The sequence below is a fragment of the Hypomesus nipponensis genome, chromosome 10, assembly GCF_054491055.1.
Source record: "Hypomesus nipponensis isolate SF chromosome 10, ASM5449105v1, whole genome shotgun sequence".
Taxonomy (NCBI): Eukaryota; Metazoa; Chordata; class Actinopteri; order Osmeriformes; family Osmeridae; genus Hypomesus; species Hypomesus nipponensis.
Window position 1 is genome coordinate 17,944,909 of NC_140370.1, and position 19,458 is coordinate 17,964,366.

The following is a 19,458-nucleotide window of genomic DNA, read 5'->3' on the forward strand; positions in this document are numbered from 1 at the left end:
CCTCCTGTAGGGTTACACTCCAAGCCTGCTCCTGGAGAGATACCCTCCTGTAGGGTTACACTCCAAGCCTGCTTCTAGAGAGATACCCTCCTGTAGGGTTACACTCCAACCCTGCTCCTGGAGAGATACCCCCTGTACATTCCAACCTTAATTATAAAAAACCTACTTCCTCTTTATCAGCAGGCTGGTAACAGAAAGTGAGTGTGTTTGGGGTGAGGTCAGTATGAGGTTAGGGTGAGGTCAGGATGATGACAAGATGAGACTTCTCCAGTAAACAATGTTAGACAGTGTAAGTGGAGCAGTGGTTACTTTAAAATATGAATAAAATGTCAGATGTTCTGGGCCAGAGGGGGAACCAGGGTCATGTGACGAGGGGAGAGTAGTTCTTTGGTTGTTTTCTTTTGTTTTTCTTTTTCAGCGGTAATCTGCGTTTTTACTCAAAAAGTGCGCTGCCTTTGTAAATATGGTGTTATGTCTTTACCCGCTATTTCACGCCAGAAATGGGCGCAATCCTGTTAGTAAATGAGGCCCTCCGTGTTTGAAGAGAGAAGAGGTGATGATAGGATAAAGCTGAATGGTGAAATCATTCACCTCTTCCTCAAGCTAGAAAGCCCCATACATGTCTGACTCAGATTTGTATCTAACATTAGCTCAGATGTAACTTCCTGTGAGGAGTTTAACGTTAGCTCAGATGTAACTTCCTGTGAGGAGTTTAACGTTAGCTCAGATGTAACTTCCTGTGAGGAGTTTCATGTTGAGCAAGATGTTATCTGCTCACACACGTTGATGTGTTTAAAGCTCCCTGAGAACATTGAGTTTCTGCGAACACATCACTTTTACATGTTGCTTTTCATGCTTGAGGTTGAGAGAGGGAGAGGTTAGTGTGAAACCAACGGAACGGTTTCACTCATCTGGGTCCATGAGTATAGCCTTGCAAGACTGCAAGATTCACTAGATCACAACCACGCAAGAATCTATCTTGCCAAGCTCCAAGTTATTCATCTGTGCCCGAGTCAGAGTGGTTTGGACCAATCAGGGTCCTATGCTGAACTTCTGGCAGCTACGGACATGGTGGAACTTGATAGAATCAGTTTCAGAGTTGTTTTTGTTTTTACTTTTATAAACTAGTTTTTTCTAAAATATTTTTTCAACCTTTCAATACTTTTTTTCCAATACTTTCTTGTTTTAAATTTAAGTACTGATACTGGAAAAATCAACTTAAGTACAGTAACAAAGTATTTGTATTTCCCATCTCTGCTACCAACACCACTACTAACACTACCACTACTACTGTGTGTCTGTGTTTATGTTTATATCTTGTTTGTGTGAAGAGGGTGAAAGGCCTAAATATATTCTTACTCCACATTCCATTCAAGACCTGCCCCAACAGGACTGGAGAATACACCATGGGTTCTGCCTCTCTCTCTCACACACATACACACATTCCACTTGCAACAAAGATTGAGCAGTTTTAACATCTTCTTTGTTGACATCTAAACAGAGAGACAGAAAGAGACAGGGAGAGAGAAGTAAAGAGAGAGAGAGGCCGAAGGCTCTGCTGTCAGTTGAAGGCTGTGCTGTCAGTTGAAGGCTGTGCTGTCAGTTGAAGGCTGTGCTGTCAGTTGAAGGCTCTGCTGTCAGTTGAAGGCTCTGCTGTCAGTTGAAGGCTGTGCTGTCAGTTGAAGGCTCTGCTGTCAGTTGAAGGCTCTGCTGTCAGTTGAAGGCTGTGCTGTCAGTTGAAGGCTCTGCTGTCAGTTGAAGGCTCTGCTGTCAGTTGAAGGCTCTGCTGTCAGTTGAAGGCTGTGCTGTCAGTTGAAGGCTCTGCTGTCAGTTGAAGGCTGTGCTGTCAGTTGAAGGCTGTGCTGTCAGTTGAAGGCTCTGCTGTCAGTTGAAGGCTGTGCTGTCAGTTGAAGGCTGTGCTGTCAGTTGAAGGCTCTGCTGTCAGTTGAAGGCTGTGCTGTCAGTTGAAGGCTCTGCTGTCAGTTGAAGGCTGTGCTGTCAGTTGAAGGCTGTGCTGTCAGTTGAAGGCTGTGCTGTTGGAATATTCTTCTCCAGGTCTCTGGTTTTGATTCCTGTCTGGTTTCACGCATTCAAACACAGCTACCATGATAATTATAATAAAACATTATGATCTGTACATAATAATAAAACCTGATCTGTACATGATAATTTAAAATATGATCTGTACACAATAATAATAAAACATTATGATCTGTACATAATAATAATAATAATAAAACACACTAAAGCTGTGTCACAGTCCCTCCCTCCCTCCGGTAGTCTCTCTCCCTCTGTGTGGTAGTAGACTGCATAAGTCTCAGCTAAGCCTGAAGGCCTCTGGTTTATTCTCTCTCTATCACATGATCAACCTGATCTGTAATCGTCTGAGAAATCTGGGTCTGGCAGCACGCAATCCACCCAACCCTTCATCCCCTCTCTCTCTCTCTCTCTCTCTCTCTCTCTCTCTCTCTCTGTCCCTTCCTTCCTAACTCCATCACTTTCACCAGTTTTCTCTTTCTACCCTCCCTCTCTCCCTTCCTCTTCTCGCTGAACCCACCTCTCTGAGCTGATACTGCAGTTTGCCTGTCAGGGATCCACAGCAGTAAAGCCCTCTAGTGCAGTGCTTCATACCAACAAAACTAATAAACTTTATTTCACTTTCAAGTGAGCATTAGACGACGCCATCTGTCACTGAGAGCTGGAGTTGATCAGCTGTCCACCAGAGCACTGAAATCGAGATAATCATTTATTATGTTTAGATTTACTTCATCCTATTTCATCAGACGTTTTCTTATGATGTTTGTCTGGAGTATGGACTGTTCATCTCTGTCCTCCCTCCCCCTCACAGGACGGCTGCAGCTGTTACTGGCTAACCAGAGGAAACATTTACACAAGGTTTCAGAAGGACAAGGTCAGGGCACAAGGTTTGACTGTTTCTCGAAAATGTGTGTTTTTACAGAGTGTGTGTTTTAAAAAGACAGTTGGGTCTTTCATCTGATCATTACAATGTGAAAGACTCTCTTTACCTCAGAGATACTGTACACACACACACACACACACACACCAATAAGACATGTAAGTGCTTTGATTCTGTGTGTCTAGCTCATTATTAATGTATTCATTGAGCAGGAGTTTTTATCTAAAGCAACATACAGGGGTGAGATCTGAACCACTGTCCCTCCGGGACACACAGGTACGACCTCATCGCTGACATTTGTAACTGCACAATAGAAAACCTTCCACTCAAAACAACCATTTCTCAACCAAAAAACCTCCATTGCAGCTTACTGATGAACCACAGATGACTTCCTTCTTCTTGTGAATGGACTGATGAGAGTGGCTGGTCCTCGTGGACCAATGACACCATAGAGAGTGTCCTGACTGGTTGCATCACTACCTGGTTTGGAATCTGCACTGAGCTGAACCGCAAAGCTCTTCATAGGGTGGTGCGGTCAGCACAGCGCATCACAGGAAGTGAACTTCCCTCCCTATAAGACATCTACACCAGGCGGTGCCTGTCAAAGCCCAGGAAGATCACTGGCGACCCCAACCACCCCAACCACAAACTGTTCACAGTGCTACCATCTGGCAGGCGGTACTGCAGCATTAGTTCCTGAACTAATCAACTGCGAAACAGCTTCTATCTCCAGGCTATCAGGTTCCTGAACAGTTAACTACCGTTATGACCCCCCACACAGACACACACTTCCCTTCTGAAATGGGCCATTAATACCCCCCACCTCCTTCCTGCACATCACGACATTACAGTCTGAGTAGCTGCTGCACTGCCCAGCAAAGACTTTGCACATTTGCACTTATTATCTTATTTTTTATTGGGTGTGCTGCATTTGTTAGTAGGTTAGTATAGGTTTATAAGGTGAGTATAGGTTATTATGTGTATTTAGAGGTTTAGGATACTTTATTGAATATTTTATATTTGTATATTAGGAGGTTTACTATATTTTAGCTTATCGTAGATGTAATCTTTGTTCTGTGTACTTAAATGTTATGTTATGCCAGGTTGCTTTGCGTTGCCTTGTCCCAAGAATTTCAGTGCCCAGTCTGACCCTGTGTTGTTCTGTACATCTGACAGTAAAAAAAACTTGAACTTGTTCTTTCTCATATATATTTCTTTCCTTAGTGGATGTGATTGCCTTCGGTGAGCACAACCAGTGTTCTCTCTCATATATATTTCTTTCCTTATTGGATGTGATTCCCTCAGCGAGCACAACCATTGTTCTTTGTCATATATATTTATCATTATTATTATTTTACCATCCCTAAAAAAACTTTAATATTAGTGTAGCCGATGTGAATCGGTGAAACTCACTCCTCAGGTATGTAATGGGCCACCCGCTTCAATGAAGTGCTAGCTTTTCTTTGGCGTAGCTGGTAGTGGTTGCGCTTGGCATGTCAGAGGTGGCGAGTTCGGCTCCTGGTCTGTGCGACTAAATACCTCTGACGGAGTTTGCGGCCAAGACCACATCCGTTGCATACCCCTTACATTAGCACTACATACACAACGTGGGTGTCAAAATGTTCGTCTTGGTCTCGATTGCGTTGCATGTATTTGAGCGAATGTTCCGTTGTACTGTTTAGGCTTGAATTAAAAAGTTCCTTGTTTGGGTTAGGGTTAGTTGTTGTTTGGCCAAAGGAACTCAGTGCTAGCGTCCCAACGTCCGCACACGTTAGCAACGGCGCATAGATACGACCAGAGAACGGACTCTGATACGCAGTGTTGGGTAACGTTACTTTTTAAAGTAACTAATTACAGTTACTAGTTACATTCCTTGTAAAGTAACTAGTTACTTACTTAGTTACTTGCTGTAGAGAGTAAGGCGTTAAGTTACTTTTGCGTTACATTAAGAAAAGTCTTTTATTTCTAAGACAATTCACCTTGGTCACTATTATGCCCAGAATGCTCATTTAATGGGTTGACCTCAGCAATAGCACATATTGTACTGAATATTCAGTGTCACTCGCATATAACATGATCAATCCTCATTATACAGCAAGACGGATCAAGGTAATAATCCATCATAATGAAAAGCAATATTTGCATAAGTTATTGAATCAAGAAACTCTTTAATCAATACATAATGTTGTAAAATGCCAGGCAAAAGTCTAGTCGTTAGCTAGCTCTACAATTTACGAGTGCTACCTAGGTTTGAATCTAGGAGCAAAACGAAGCTAAGCTATAGCTAGGTATATGGTAGCAAAATGGTGTTCACTTAGCTATGTAGTAAGCTACTGAACCAGACTATTTTACTTACTGTAATATAATCCTAAACCTAAACCACTGAACGATGATGTTTTGGCCCTCCTTCTCACGGGGTTTGGGAAAAGTTTGATTTTCCAGCTACGGCAGCTAGCTCCGTTACAGTAGTGGTGAAGGAGTTGGCTAAGACGAACGCTTGTGATTGGTTATGGTAAATCAGAGTGGCTCTGGGCGGATCCAATAGTTTTCAACTTCTAGGAAGTTAACGTTTGTCAATGGAGAGATCCCAGACCCTCTGTACAAATGTAATGTACGAGGGTCTGGTTAGGACCAGGCTAGTCTGGGGGGGTACGTTTGGGGAAAAACTATGTCCGAACAGGAGCTGTTCGGACCAATGAAATTGTCATGGCGGGCTTTATACGATGATGGACAGATGATCAACAGTAACGTAATCAACAACGTCACGAAAGAGCGCTTGGGTTGAATTTGTTTTCAACAAACAACATATTACGTTGCTCTGATTGGTTGTAGGTCTATCCAATTGAGCGAAGAGGCATTTGTTTTACAAATACTGCCATTGAGTTTGGTTGAAACACGCCCCATAGTCACAGCCCAACGGAGAGTTATCAGACTCATATTCTGACTAGAATTATGAGTATGACAACGTCAGGCTACACTTGTCTAGCAGATTAAGATGTTTTTGTAGCAAAAAGTAGCCTAAACTTTCCTAGACTTTTAGCTACATGCTGAGTGCTCGCGTCCAAAATACCAAACTAAGTAACGTTTACTTGTTTGAACAAGGAACCAGTAATGGATTCATTCAATTAAATAAGTAACGCGTTAAGTTACTTGTTACCTAACAAAAGTAGTCTGACTACTGTAACGCGTTACATTGTAACACCCAACACTGCTGATACAATGTTTTAGTAAGACAATATCAGTGAGCCCTTAGCATTAGTACCGTAGCTAAAAGTCTAAAAAAGGTTGAGTTAAGTACACTAGCACTTAAAGCGGTTCATGTTGTTTAATTGTAACTTGCTTAACTACATGCTTGTATGGTTCTTCCCTTTGGCACTTATTTTGGTTGTTCACAATATGTGCTTCATGTTTTGGCTACTGGCAATGTTTTTGGGGCTATGTTGTTGTTATTATAAGTGACCTATGCACTTTGTAAAGCTCTCTCTTGGAAGTCGCTTTGGATAAAATCGTCTGCTAAATGAATAAATGTACTTTGTGAGCTGTCTCACAAGCCCTACTTACCTGGCAACATTGAGCCGACCAGCTAAATAGTTATTTAGCACTAGCGTTGCTACCTGCATATACCTACTGGCAGCTGTGCTCCGTTTTGCTCTTAGATTCAGACCTAGACCCAGTCAATTGTAGAGCTAGCTAACTACTAGACTTCTGCTGTGTGGGATTTGCAGGAGCTAAACAGTCGAAGGGCAGACAAAAATACAGGGTGTTGATATTCACAGCCTGGAAACATAACCATCTGCAACCGACGCAAGCACACCCAATCCTGATCCTAACCAGACTCTCAAGCAGAAGTACGTAGGAGGGCAGAGCCAGGCTAAGCACACCCCACACCCTCTCTAGTTGTTATTATTGTCCGCTACTATCTATTGAATTATTACAAACTGCAGGGTTGTAGGAAGCTCAGCGGCACAAAGCTTTTCATTGTACATGTATACTTGTGTATCCTGTACATATGACAATAAACTGGAATTGAATGAGAGTGTCTGGTGGTCATGAGGCAGTCTGGAGCCCTCAGCCTGCAGGGACCATGATGCTGCAAACACTGAGAGATCTGTGAGAAGAGGAGGGGAGAGACAGGGGGGGAGAGAGAGGGAGAGGAGTGAGATAGGGGGAGAGGAATGAGATAGGGGGAGAGAAAGGGAGGGAGAAAAGGAGAGGGAGGAAGAGAGAAGAGGAGGGAGGGAGAGAGAGAGAGGGGGAGGGAGACAGAGAGAAAGGGAGTGCTTTTTGCTTATCCACACACCCTTGTGTTTCCCTGGAGGGCAGTCGGCCTGATTGCAGACTGCTGGAACAAGATGTCTTGTAGGAGGTTATAACAAGGTCATAACGAGGTCATAACGAGGTCATAACAAACACCCTTAGACACATCCAACGCCACCAGGATTGTTTAGAACCCTTAATGACTGTTTAGAACCCTGTGCTGACTGTCTACAACCTCATAATCACATCTAGAACCCTAGAACCACTGTTTAGAACCTTATGATAGAGGAGGTGGCACTGTTCACATAGCAACCACCATTGGGACCCTGTGTAACTTCTGGTAGAGCAAATGATACAAACCCAAGATATTTTAGTTTTACATTTTCTTCCTTTAGTGACACTTTTCTAGTTGGTCGGGTCTGGGTCTGGGACTATGTCTGGTTTGGGTCTGGTCTGGGTCTGGGTCAGATCTTGTCTGGTCTGGTCTGGGTCTCGTTTGGATCTGGTCTGCATCTGGTTTGGTCCTGGTCCGGGTCTGGGTCTGGGAAGCCATGCAGAAGGCAGTCGGCCAAAGAGCACCGTCCACATCTATGATTCAGACGTCACGGTTATCCATTACTCATGCCTGGTAAAACAATGCCATGCTGGCTATCCTTCAGCGTTATCTGACCTGCCGAGGGCCTGTTCAGGCAGCACAGACACTCACTTTCACTGCTGCCACAGAAAGCTGAGGCCTGTAAGAGACTGCTTCTGGGGCTCTTACATCAGAGGAGGGATTACTTTACATTTTTTCTTCATTAGCAGATGCTGTTATGTAAAGAGACATCTGAGCCGAAAGCACCTGCTAGGGGAGGGAGACATCCTTAGGAACCAGGACACACCCAGCCCCAAACCACAAGAACCAGGACACACCCTGCCCCAAACCACAAGAACCAGGACACACCCAGCCCCAAACCACAAGAACTAGGACACACCCTGCCCCAAACCACAAGAACCAGGACACACCCTGCCCCAAACCACAAGAACCAGGACACACCCAGCCCCAAACCACAAGAACCAGGACACACCCAGCCCCAAACCACAAGAACCAGGACACACCCAGCCCCAAACCACAAGAACCAGGACACACCCTGCCCCAAACCACAAGAACCAGGACACACCCTGCCCCAAACCACAAGAACCAGGACACACCCTGCCCCAAACCACAAGAACCAGGACACACCCAGCCCCAAACCACAAGAACCAGGACACACCCTGCCCCAAACCACAAGAACCAGGACACACCCAGCCCCAAACCACAAGAACCAGGACACACCCTGCCCCAAACCACAAGAACCAGGACACACCCAGCCCCAAACCACAAGAACCAGGACACACCCTGCCCCAAGAACTTCTGTGTCACAGTAACACAGCTGACTAACCTACACCAACACCAACTCTGACTAACCTACACCAACACCAACTCTGACTAACCTACACCAACACCAACTCGTTAGTGATATGCTCTGAAACCACCCTTGTGCAACTTCCCCCTGCTTCCACACACACATACACACACTTTTCCAAAAGAAGGAAGAGGAAAAAATGCTTTCACGCTACATTAGCTTGTTCTTTCTGGGAGTGTGCTATACTGCACTTTGTCTGCACAGGACAACGTTTCTCCCTGTGAGCTGTCAATAGACCTCTGTCCATCTCCCCACTCAGCCTCCTAGGACTGTAGAGAGCAGAGAGATACCAGAACGATCCAGACTAGCACACCAATACCATCTATCTCTCTGTGGTGATCCTGTCTTGAGGAGAGGAGCTTAGAGGACTGTCAGGGTCCAGGCTAGCAGATCCATCCAGGGCTTCTGTGACTCCTGCTCAGTGTGTGAGGGTTAGAGTCCGCGGTACAGGATGTGTGAACCATGTTTGTGTTGCGTTGATGTCGAGGATCCTTTGTGACTTGGTCGTTGGGCTGTTCACCCACAGCCTTGCTGAGACTGTGGACAGTCTCTCTCACTGGGAGGACTGGAGCGACGCTGGCAGCTCCAGGGCTCTTGTCCTCCATGATCTTCAGCTCCAAATACTAAACAGTTTCAGTGCTGAGCTTCCACGTGCTGTTTGACCTCACTAAAAGTGATGGCCCTGTAACCCATGACTACAGGGTCCTTTGATTGTTGCACATTGAATGATGTCACTTCCTGTAACTCTACAGCGTGTCACTTCCTCCCTGGGTGGGGTCTTAACTTGTCAGCACTGTGGACCCAGACAGACCCAGCCTATAGGCCTACAGCACTTCCCTGAAGCTCAGCAGTCAACCAGCGGTTAAGGTTGAGCATTCTAACTGTATTGTAGAGACTTTATTACAAACAATATCACAGAATATTTTCAGAATGTGAAAACAATCTAAAGTAAAAAATACGTCATCAGTCTGCAAACGGTTCATCGGTTCAACATTCATCAAAACCAATAACTATTTGGTGTTAGCTTTTTTGAAGCATTTTTTTCCACTATGCTAACACAAGAGACACAATAGACACCCTAGTTGTAGAATGAGTCCTTCAGAAAGGACTGTGTCGTAACTCTGTGTGTCTTCTATGACGGCAGAACATGGTCCAACTCTCCCGCGAGCCCCTCTGTTATGTTGACACGGCGTAAAACACAGGAGGGTGTACTTTATTTTGTGTGTGTGTGTGTGTGTGTATAAATACTTTATCCTGCTAATCTCTTGGCTCTCTCTCAGCTGGAGAAAGTGGGGTAGAGGTTTCTGTTTCCTGCCTGATTCAATATTAATAGATCTATGTGCAGCGCAGCGGACATCAGAGGACCTGGCGGAAGAGGGTTTTTTTCTCTTTCCATCTTTGGCCTCAGTCCCGACAGCGAAGGACGGAGACGGCGGTGAGAGAGCGGGTGGCACGGCCGCACCAGACCTGACTGAGGGGGAAATCGAATCAGAGTGTAACCTGAGGAGGGTGAGTAAGGGGGGTTCAGGGCCTGGAGGAGCGAAGCGGCAATCTGAACACACCACCTGGGGATATCCCTGTTGACCTGTCCGAGGAGTCACTAGTTAAATGGAGCTCAGATTTTAGTTCTGATGTTGTTTTGAGATGGTGTGGTTTACACTGGGTATTATAATCTGACCTCATATTAAAGCGAAGGGGGCCTTACAGTGATTTTCAGAACAAGACCTAATCAACCTGTAACCTCAACACTGGTGGCTCATCTACAGCTCAGGGGATAGTGGAAGGGAAGGCATAGCCTAAGCAGAAACCGTTGGACGAGGTCCATCGAGTTACATTGAAAGCACACGAGGACCACATAATACAGGGATTTTGATGCTACCGTCATAAAAGCCTGCAGAACATAATGTAACAGCTGACCAGCAGCCGACCACGTGAAGCTTAGACGCGAAAGCAAAAAGCTCCATTCATCTCGATTGAACGGCTGGAAATTGTAAATGCAACAGGGTGGGCGAACCACGTGACCAGTTGCGACGCAGTGACCTGGCCCGCGGGGTCGACGGGACTGTGGGTTTGGAAATGTGGCGGGGGGCGGGGAAGCGGGGGAAAGGGGGGATGGCAGCCCGGTCATAGGAGGCGCTTGTCTACTTTAGAACCAGCCTGCTGCCCTCCACGTGCATCACGCGCATATCTGTAAACTACTTATGGCTAGGATATGAGGTGACAGCAGCGCCTTTACGCAGCCCGCTACGACAAATAACTTATATCTGTTGTCTTACCTGTTGGCCTATCGTTTAACTTTTTGGTTTAACGGCTCTTCAACTTTTGAGAGACATGACGGTATCAAAAACACGTTCTGTGTAGTTTTTAGGCTATTTGTGTTTTGTGGATGCTATATGAAGTAGTATTAAATAAGATTTTTTTTTGTATAGTGAAATCATGGGTTGGTTCTATTTTTTGACAAATCCTTGTTCAGACTATCCCCAACTTGCCTGGCAACATAGTTGCCCAGGGCAAAACATGTCAGGAGGCCAAGTAAATCCGGAGAAAAAAATCGTTGACGAGAAGGCTTTTTAGGCCATGTTGTGGATTAGCGTGAAAGTATTGGAAACATCAGAATCAGCTTTCTGATACATGTGTAGGAGACAGAGAGAGACACCAAGAGAGAGAGACAGAGAGAGGGAGACAGAAAGGGAGAGACAGGGAGAGAGACAGACAGAAAGAGAGAGACAGAGAAGGACAGAGAGACAGAGAGAGAGAGGGACGGAGAGAGTAAGAGAGAGGAAAAAGAGAGACCGAAAGACAGAGACGGAGAGAGAGGTAGGGGCAGAGTGAACGTCTTGTGCTCAGCCCTGTTCAGAGGATTGATATGATGGATAAAACGGGGGTCTAAACCACGGCCGTGTTGCCCACCTCTGCTAACCAAACCAAGCCTTTCCCAACCCCAGGATTGAGAAGGGCAAAGACAAGGTAAAAAAAAGAATCAATTCCTACTACCAACAACCAGGTTTTGATGTATTTGGCTACTGTAGGCAGGCACCTTTGTGAAAACGTCTCGTTTTCGGTTGTATGTAGCAGGCCAACATGTAGAGCTAACTGCGTTAGCAAACAGCCCAGCAGTGAACCAGAGAAACGATTTATACGTGGCTTCCACTTCTTTATGATGTTTTTAGAGGCTTGGTATGGTAGACTAAACACAAGCGTAGTACAGGGCTACTACAACCGTAGGTAGTTAATCAATACAATGTTTTGATTATTTTTGCACTGTGATATACATTTGCCTGCTCTCTGTGCGACTTCAACAGCCATTAACCGTTATTTTAATGTCCGGTCCAGGTTTTATAGTCAGCGAGAGAAGTGTTCTAGTTCTTCTGGTAGCGCAGTCAAATTAGGTACTCTTCATGCGACATGAGATGTATTTTCCTACCAGAACATGTAACACTAACAGCATTAAAGTATAGTCAACGACAGCCTCACTGAACTGAGTAACTGGAAACTAGTTACTGTACAACTTAAGGTGAATAATGCCTACATTTTACCATCATGAAATACTCAGACGGAACGGTGAAAATGATCTAACAGGTATGTTTCCGTTACACAGTGAACTATTCCGGGCTTGACCACCTAACCCACCATCTATAGCTACGTCGTTATAGTTTACTAAGCTAGCTCCCTCTACATAGCTAACGGTATTCGAGCTAGCTAGCCAGTTCTTATCAGTGTCCAACCTCAATTTGACCACATTATCGACCTAATACACATTTAACCACCTTTTTTAAACACATATATACGGTTATAACAAGCCCTCTATGCGTGTGACAGCCAAGTCAAGAAAGACTAGCCTTAATAAAAGAAACAGTTTTACATTACATTTACATTTATTCATTTAGCAGACGCTTTTATTCAAATCGACTTCCAACAGAGAGCTTTACATGTGCATGGGTCACTGATAATAACAAGATAGCCCGAAAACATTGCGGGTAGCCAAACATGATGCACATGGTTGTGGTTGATGAAAATTGTTTCTGTTCTGCTTTAGTCGTCAACCGTGAATTCACTGTTGAGTCGTCCGTCCCGTTACAGTACCCAGATGCACTGCTAGCTATATGCTGTAGCTAGTTTGTTTTCATAACTTTTTGCCTGTAAACCGGTGTACTTACTGTAGTGTAGTTCAACTAGTATCTTGTTTTTTATTTCAACGTTTGTTAATATATTTGTCTAAAATTGGTATTACATCCAGACAATCCTGCCTGTAAGTAACTGTTTCTATTCTTAAGAAAAAGAAAAGATAAATCGATCATCGAAGACCAACCAGACACTATCTTGTTTAATCTGGTCAGTGGCGTGTCTGTCAGTGTGTTCACCATTTGTTGGGAGATGAAAAGATACAGGGAGATAAAGACAGAGTAAACACGAGGAGGCTGGAGAGGGGGCGAGGTACAGTAGTCGGAATGTACGGAGGGTAACGTTCAGTGTTCCCTTGCCTGTCCGCTAGCGTCCATCCCATAACAACGATATCAAAATACGTCCAAAATACATCGAAAGCAAATGTGAATAATATGGAGGCCTGTTATAGATGGCTATGCCTTCATATACCATCAGGGAACTGCGGAATTATTCTTAAAGTATTCTTTTAACCATTGGGCGACATCGTCTGCCATCTTGGATTAACATAATCCAGCCCTCTAATCTGTTTAATGGCCGAGGTGGAGAGGGTCGTATTTCACATTTCCTTCAGCTGAGTGCACTGTTGCTAAGTCTTCCAAACCCACCTTTGGTCACAACACACACACACATCTGTAACAACAGACACACACACACACATTTACATTTAGTCATTTAGCAGACGCTCTTATTCAGAGCGATTTACAGTAAGTACAGGGACATTCCCCCCAAGGCAAGTAGGGTGAAGTATTTGGCACAGTCGGGAATCGAACTGGCAAACTTCTGATTACTAGCCCGATTCCCTCACTGCTCAGCCACCTGACTCCCCCCTGACACACGCACACACACACACACACACACACACACACACACACACACACACACACACACACACACACACACACACACACACACACACACACACACACACACACACGCACACACACACACACAACAGGTGGCTGCAGCTCAGGGGTTAGAGCATCTGACTGCAGATCAGGTTCAGATCTCCCCTGTACATCACTTTGGGTGAAAGGGTTTGTTATATGAACCCGTAGAGAGACTAATGGTGGGTGATCTGTGGGTGTCTGTCAAGCTTGAATATGGAGAGAAACCAGCAGGGTGAGGAGTAGGGGTAGAACAGGAGAGAGACCAGCAGGGTGAGGAGTAGGGGTAGAACAGGAGAGAGACCAGCAGGGTGAGGAGTAGGGGTAGACCAGGAGAGAGACAAGCAGGGTGAGGAGTAGGGGTAGAACAGGAGAGAGACCAGCAGGGTGAGGAGTAGGGGTAGAACAGGAGAGACCAGCAGGGTGAGGAGTAGGGGTAGAACAGGAGAGAAACCAGCAGGGTGAGAAGTAGGGGTAGAACAGGAGAGACCAGCAGGGTGAGGAGTAGGGGTAGAAGAGGAGAGAGACCAGCAGGGTGAGGAGTAGGGGTAGAACAGGAGAGAGACCAGCAGGGTGAGGAGTAGGGGTAGAAGAGGAGAGAGACCAGCAGGGTGAGGAGTAGGGGTAGAACAGGAGAGAAACCAGCAGGGTGAGAAGTAGGGGTAGAACAGGAGAGACCAGCAGGGTGAGGAGTAGGGGTAGAAGAGGAGAGAGACCAGCAGGGTGAGGAGTAGGGGTAGAACAGGAGAGAGACCAGCAGGGTGAGGAGTAGGGGTAGAAGAGGAGAGAGACCAGCAGGGTGAGGAGTAGGGGTAGAACAGGAGAGAGACCAGCAGGGTGAGGAGTAGGGGTAGACCAGGAGAGAGACCAGCAGGGTGAGAAGTAGGGGTAGACCAGGAGAGAGACCAGCAGGGTGAGAAGTAGGGGTAGAAGAGGAGAGAGACCAGCAGGGTGAGGAGTAGGGGTAGAACAGGAGAGAGACCAGCAGGGTGAGGAGTAGGGGTAGACCAGGAGAGAGACCAGCAGGGTGAGAAGTAGGGGTAGACCAGGAGAGAGACCAGCAGGGTGAGAAGTAGGGGTAGAACAGGAGAGACCAGCAGGGTGAGGAGTAGGGGTAGACCAGGAGAGAGACCAGCAGGGTGAGAAGTAGGGGTAGACCAGGAGAGAGACCAGCAGGGTGAGAAGTAGGGGTAGAACAGGAGAGACCAGCAGGGTGAGGAGTAGGGGTAGAACAGGAGAGAGACCAGCAGGGTGAGGAGTAGGGGTAGAAGAGGAGAGAGACCAGCAGGGTGAGGAGTAGGGGTAGACCAGGAGAGAGACCAGCAGGGTGAGAAGTAGGGGTAGACCAGGAGAGAGACCAGCAGGGTCAGTGTTGTCAACGTTGATACCATTCAGTGTTATTGTTGTTCCATGAGATCCTATAGTACAGTAGAATTAAGAATTACACCACCATTAGTATGATATTACTGTGCCATATGAACTGGTGTTAGTCCTTTACACTGCTAACCTGCTCCTTGTTTAGCAGCTACTTGGCAACATCTTTAGATTGCCAAACTGCTTACCGGAATAGAGGGTGACAACCTCAGCTTCTTGTGTTGTTTAATGTTTACCCTCAGTCACAGAGAGATGAATGATTTAGATGAAACCAGCATTCTCCCTCCCTCCCTCCCTCCCTCCCTCCCTCCCTCCCTCCCTCCCTCCCTCCCTCCCTCCCTCCCTCCCTCCCTCCCTCCCTCCCTCCCTCCCTCCCTCCCTCCCTCCCTCCCTCCCTCCCTCCTTAGGGGATGTGGTGGAGGGAGTCCAGGTGAACGAGTGAGGAACATGAAGCCGACACACAAGGTTCTGTTTGTGTTCTGCCCCATGCTGGTTCTGGTCTTCATCTACTATTCCTCCGGCAAGCTGCACCTGCACGTATGGGGTCACAAGCCTCGTGAGTACCTCTCTACTACAGCCCTCTGATCAGACGCTCCTTCATCCATCCATCCATCCATCCATCCATTTAGTCATTCCTCCATTCATTTATTTATTAATTCATTCATTCACAACTGATAACAGGATTGTTCCATCTTCCCCTTCTTTGACCATTCGCTCTCTTTTTACATTATGTCTGTGTGGTTGATTCACTAATGATGGATGTGTATATCCATGAATTGATCTGTTGATTAGTTTATTTTATCCTTCAATCCATTCATCATTTTCCTGTGTGATCTCTCCTTCCTGCCTCCTCTCTCAGTCTGTGTCCTGCCAGTCTGCCAGGCTCTGTGTGTGTCTGTGTGTGTGTGTGTGTGGGTGTGCGGGTGTGTGTGTGTGGGTGTGTGTGCATGTGTGTGTGTGTGTGTGTGTGTGTCTGTGTGTGTGTGTGTCTGTGTGTGTGTGTGTCTGTGTGTGTGTGTGTGCGTGTGTGTGTGCGTGTGTGTGTGTCTGTGTGAGTGTGCATGTGTGTGTGTCTGTGTGTGTGTGTGCGTGTGTGTGTGTGTGTGTCTCTGTGTGTGTGCGTGTGTGTGTGTGCGTGTGTGTGTGTCTGTGTGTGTGTCTGTGTGTGTGTGAGTGTGTGTGTGTGTGTGTCTGTGTGTGTGTACCAGGCACAGTGCGCAGTAACCAGAGAGGAGGGTTAAGGGCAGAAGGAACTGGGGAAGGAGGGAGGGAGGGGGTTGGTTACACTCCAAGGAGGAGCACCAATCCCAGGTTTAACAAACTTTATTAGTCAGTGCATTAATTTAGATTGATAATCCCAGAAAAATAAACACAGTATCCCAATTAATGCTTGAAAAATCTAAGCAGTTTAACCGGGGAGTCAGGTGGCTGAGTGGTTAGGGAATGACGTTGTGTCCTTGGGCAAGGCACTTCACCCTACTTGCCTCAGGGGAATGTCCCTGTACTTACTGTAAGTCGCTCTGGATAAGTGAAAATTGACTAAATGTAAATGTAACAGAAATCACAAATGATGCCCGCAGAATTCTATGTCAGCGTGCTCTTCTGAGCTTGCCAAATAGCCACTGCAGCACGCACACGGAAGTCCAGGTGTCGGACACAGCATACAAGTCAGAAAAACTGTATTTGCGCTCAAATGAATGTGAAAAAATGTCCGTGCTTGCATTAAGTATTGATGTCCCTGCCAAAGCTGATATCAAACTTGCATCCCTGAACTGTGTATAGTGGGTTAAGCAAGGGGAGTTTCTATAGCCTTGTAGTGCATTATGCGCAGCAAGTTTGAAAGAAAAAAAGGATATGGATAAGGGCCTGTGGCCCAGTAGAGTGTTATGTCTAACAACTCCTCTGAAAGAGATACTTCCTGTTATTACACAGGAAGAGGATGCTGAGCTCGGCAGAGTAGAAGGGACCAATAGCATCAGAGAACAGTTGTCAGGTGGTTCTGATAATGTGTACCCTTTCCCAGGGACGGACTGGGGGAAAAAGTGTCCCGGGAGTTCATACTGTCAGACCGGCCCACTCAGTACACGGTGCCACTCAACGCATCGACCAGTCATCGGCCTACTTGGAAAAATACCCATACACTTAACATTATTTAGGATGATTACAAAGAAATTACATCATATGTTTAACTTCTTACGTTAAAATTCCGAAGTCCGCAAGAACACATTTCAGAAGACACGTCAGAACATTTTCGAAAAATCGGCACCATGAGTGTGTATACAGATCTCGAGGAGCAGTATAAAGCTCAGTCAGTGAATCTAGACTAGAAAAGGTCTTAGAGCTGTTTTTACGTATTCAAACTGACGTGAAATAAAATGAGATGCTGGCGATGTCAGAGGGCCAGTTGGTAATGGAAGTGGGCCGGTGTTTTGGACCATCCCAACCCCGTCGGCCCACCGGGGGCCCCGATGGCCAGTCCGCCCCTGCCCTTTCCTGAGAAAGAGCATTTGAAGGAGACCCCGTAATAATATCACCAAGTGATGAGGATGTTTGTCCACCAGAGGGTGGTGTCACACAAGAACACTCTGAACTCCTGGACGTTGATCAAAGTAACGTAAAGTCGTGTTAGCAGATGCTTTCATCCGAAGCGTCGTACAAGGGGGGATTTGAACCTGGAATCTCTTGATCTGAAGTCAGATGCACCACAGATAATACTGTGCAAGGAGGCTCTCTCCTTTTCTGCTCTCCATGGTAACCAGAATAACTGCTAGTTGTGCTCATCACTGCTCAGGGTTGTTTCTATGGTAACCAGGGTTGTGTCTATGGTAACCCCCCCCCCCCCCTCCCCCACATACACACACACTCCTTATCTTTTAGAAGTAAGAAGACAAATCTTTTAGGGTGAGTCTGAAGTGTATGTGTGTGTCTGAGGAGGGTGTGTGTGTGTGTGTGTGTGTGTGAGGAGGGTGTGTATGTATGTGGAAAGGAAATTGGAGGCATTTGCCAAATGTTTTAGATAACAAACGTGTTTTTGGTGTGTGTGTGTGTGTGCCCTTTGTCTATTTGATGTTCACCATCTCTCCACCTCCTCTTTATTAGTTGTCTCAACAGAACCAACAGCGCTGGAGCCCTCCCCCACTCTCCCCCAACCTCCCCCAACCTCCCCCATCCTCCCCCAACCTCCCCCATCCTCCCCCATCCTCCCCCAACCTCCCCCATCCTCCCCCAAACTCCCCCACCCTCCCCCATCCTCCCCCACCCTCCCCCAACCTCCCCCATCCTCCCCCAACCTCCCCCATCCTCCCCCAACCTCCCCCATCCTCCCCCATCCTCCCCCAACCTCCCCCATCCTCCCCCAAACTCCCCCACCCTCCCCCATCCTCCCCCACCCTCCCCCATCCTCCCCCACCCTCCCCCAACCTCCCCCACCCTCCCCCAACCTCCCCCACCCTCCCCCATCCTCCCCCAACCTCCCCCACCCTCCTCTCACCCTCCCCCACCCATCCTAGCCCTCCTAACCCAACTTTCCATTGCAGAGGCAGATGCAGAGCCCCCCCTCAGTGTGGTGGCCCCTCCCACCAGGAGGACTGTCCCCCCAGGTAGAGACCCCAGCCTCTGCTCTCCTCCACTGGGTGACAGTTGGGCGTATGGGGGGGGGGGGCTACGCTATGCTGCTTGGTGGAGGAGGGGGGCTGGGGAAGCTGGGGGGCTGGGGGGGCATACTCTGGAGCAGCCAATCACAGCTAACACCTACACTACTTCCACCACCTGGAGCCTGGCATTCCATCCTCTTCTTCACATTCATTGGTTCTCTTTTTAGTTTTTGTCGACATGTTTGTTGACATGCTCTGTATTCGCTGCTGTCATGACGTGGTGTTGACCTGGGCCTTCCTGTAACCATAACAACATGGCTAAAGGGGCGGGGCGTGTTCTGGTGCTAAGGGGCTGCTGTCCAGGGATGAAGACCAACCAGTCTGTAATTGACCCAGGAGGACTAACATTAACCTCTTCCTCCTCTTCCTTCTCCTCTTCCTCTGGGAGGCCTCAATCTGCCGCGAGCCTTAGTTATGGTTGCTAGGGACTAACACCGCCTCTTGTTTTTCAGAATCGGAGGTGGACAGTACTCTCATCGCGGGACAGGTGGTAGGCTCAGGTACACCCCCTCCCCACCCCTTCTTACCCCTCCTCACACCTTCCCACCTCTCCTCCCCCTCCTCCCCAACCATCCTCACCCCTCCTCGCCCTCCTCCCCCACCCCAGCTCACCCCTCCTCCCCTTCCTCCCCACTCATCCTCCCCCCTCCTCCCCCCTCCTCCCCACCCCTCCTCCCCCTCCCCACCTCACCCCTCTTGCCCCCCCTCCTCCCCCTCCTCCCCACCCATCCTCTCCCCTCCTCACCCCACCCCACCCCTCCCCT

The 19,458-nt window shown here is 47.2% G+C and overlaps 1 protein-coding gene across 7 annotated transcripts in view; it reads left to right on the forward strand.

The window, feature by feature from the left end:
- The first annotated feature begins 8,710 nt into the window (after window positions 1-8,710).
- The window catches only part of st3gal3b (ST3 beta-galactoside alpha-2,3-sialyltransferase 3b), a 28,607-nt gene continuing 17,859 nt past the window's right edge, over window positions 8,711-19,458 (forward strand). For 2 of the 7 annotated variants that reach the window (XM_084706842.1, XM_084706845.1), the window contains exons 1-4: window positions 10,779-11,586; window positions 15,449-15,597; window positions 18,578-18,640; window positions 19,147-19,194. In XM_084706842.1, coding sequence (XP_084562968.1) covers window positions 15,489-15,597; window positions 18,578-18,640; window positions 19,147-19,194 — 220 coding nt within the window. In that variant the 5' untranslated portion in view covers window positions 10,779-11,586; window positions 15,449-15,488. Of the gene's footprint in view, window positions 10,129-10,778; window positions 11,587-11,956; window positions 12,199-15,448; window positions 15,598-18,577; window positions 18,641-19,146; window positions 19,195-19,458 lie in introns of those variants that run through there. The other 5 variants (XM_084706844.1, XM_084706843.1, XM_084706847.1 and 2 more) reach the window with 5 other exon arrangements.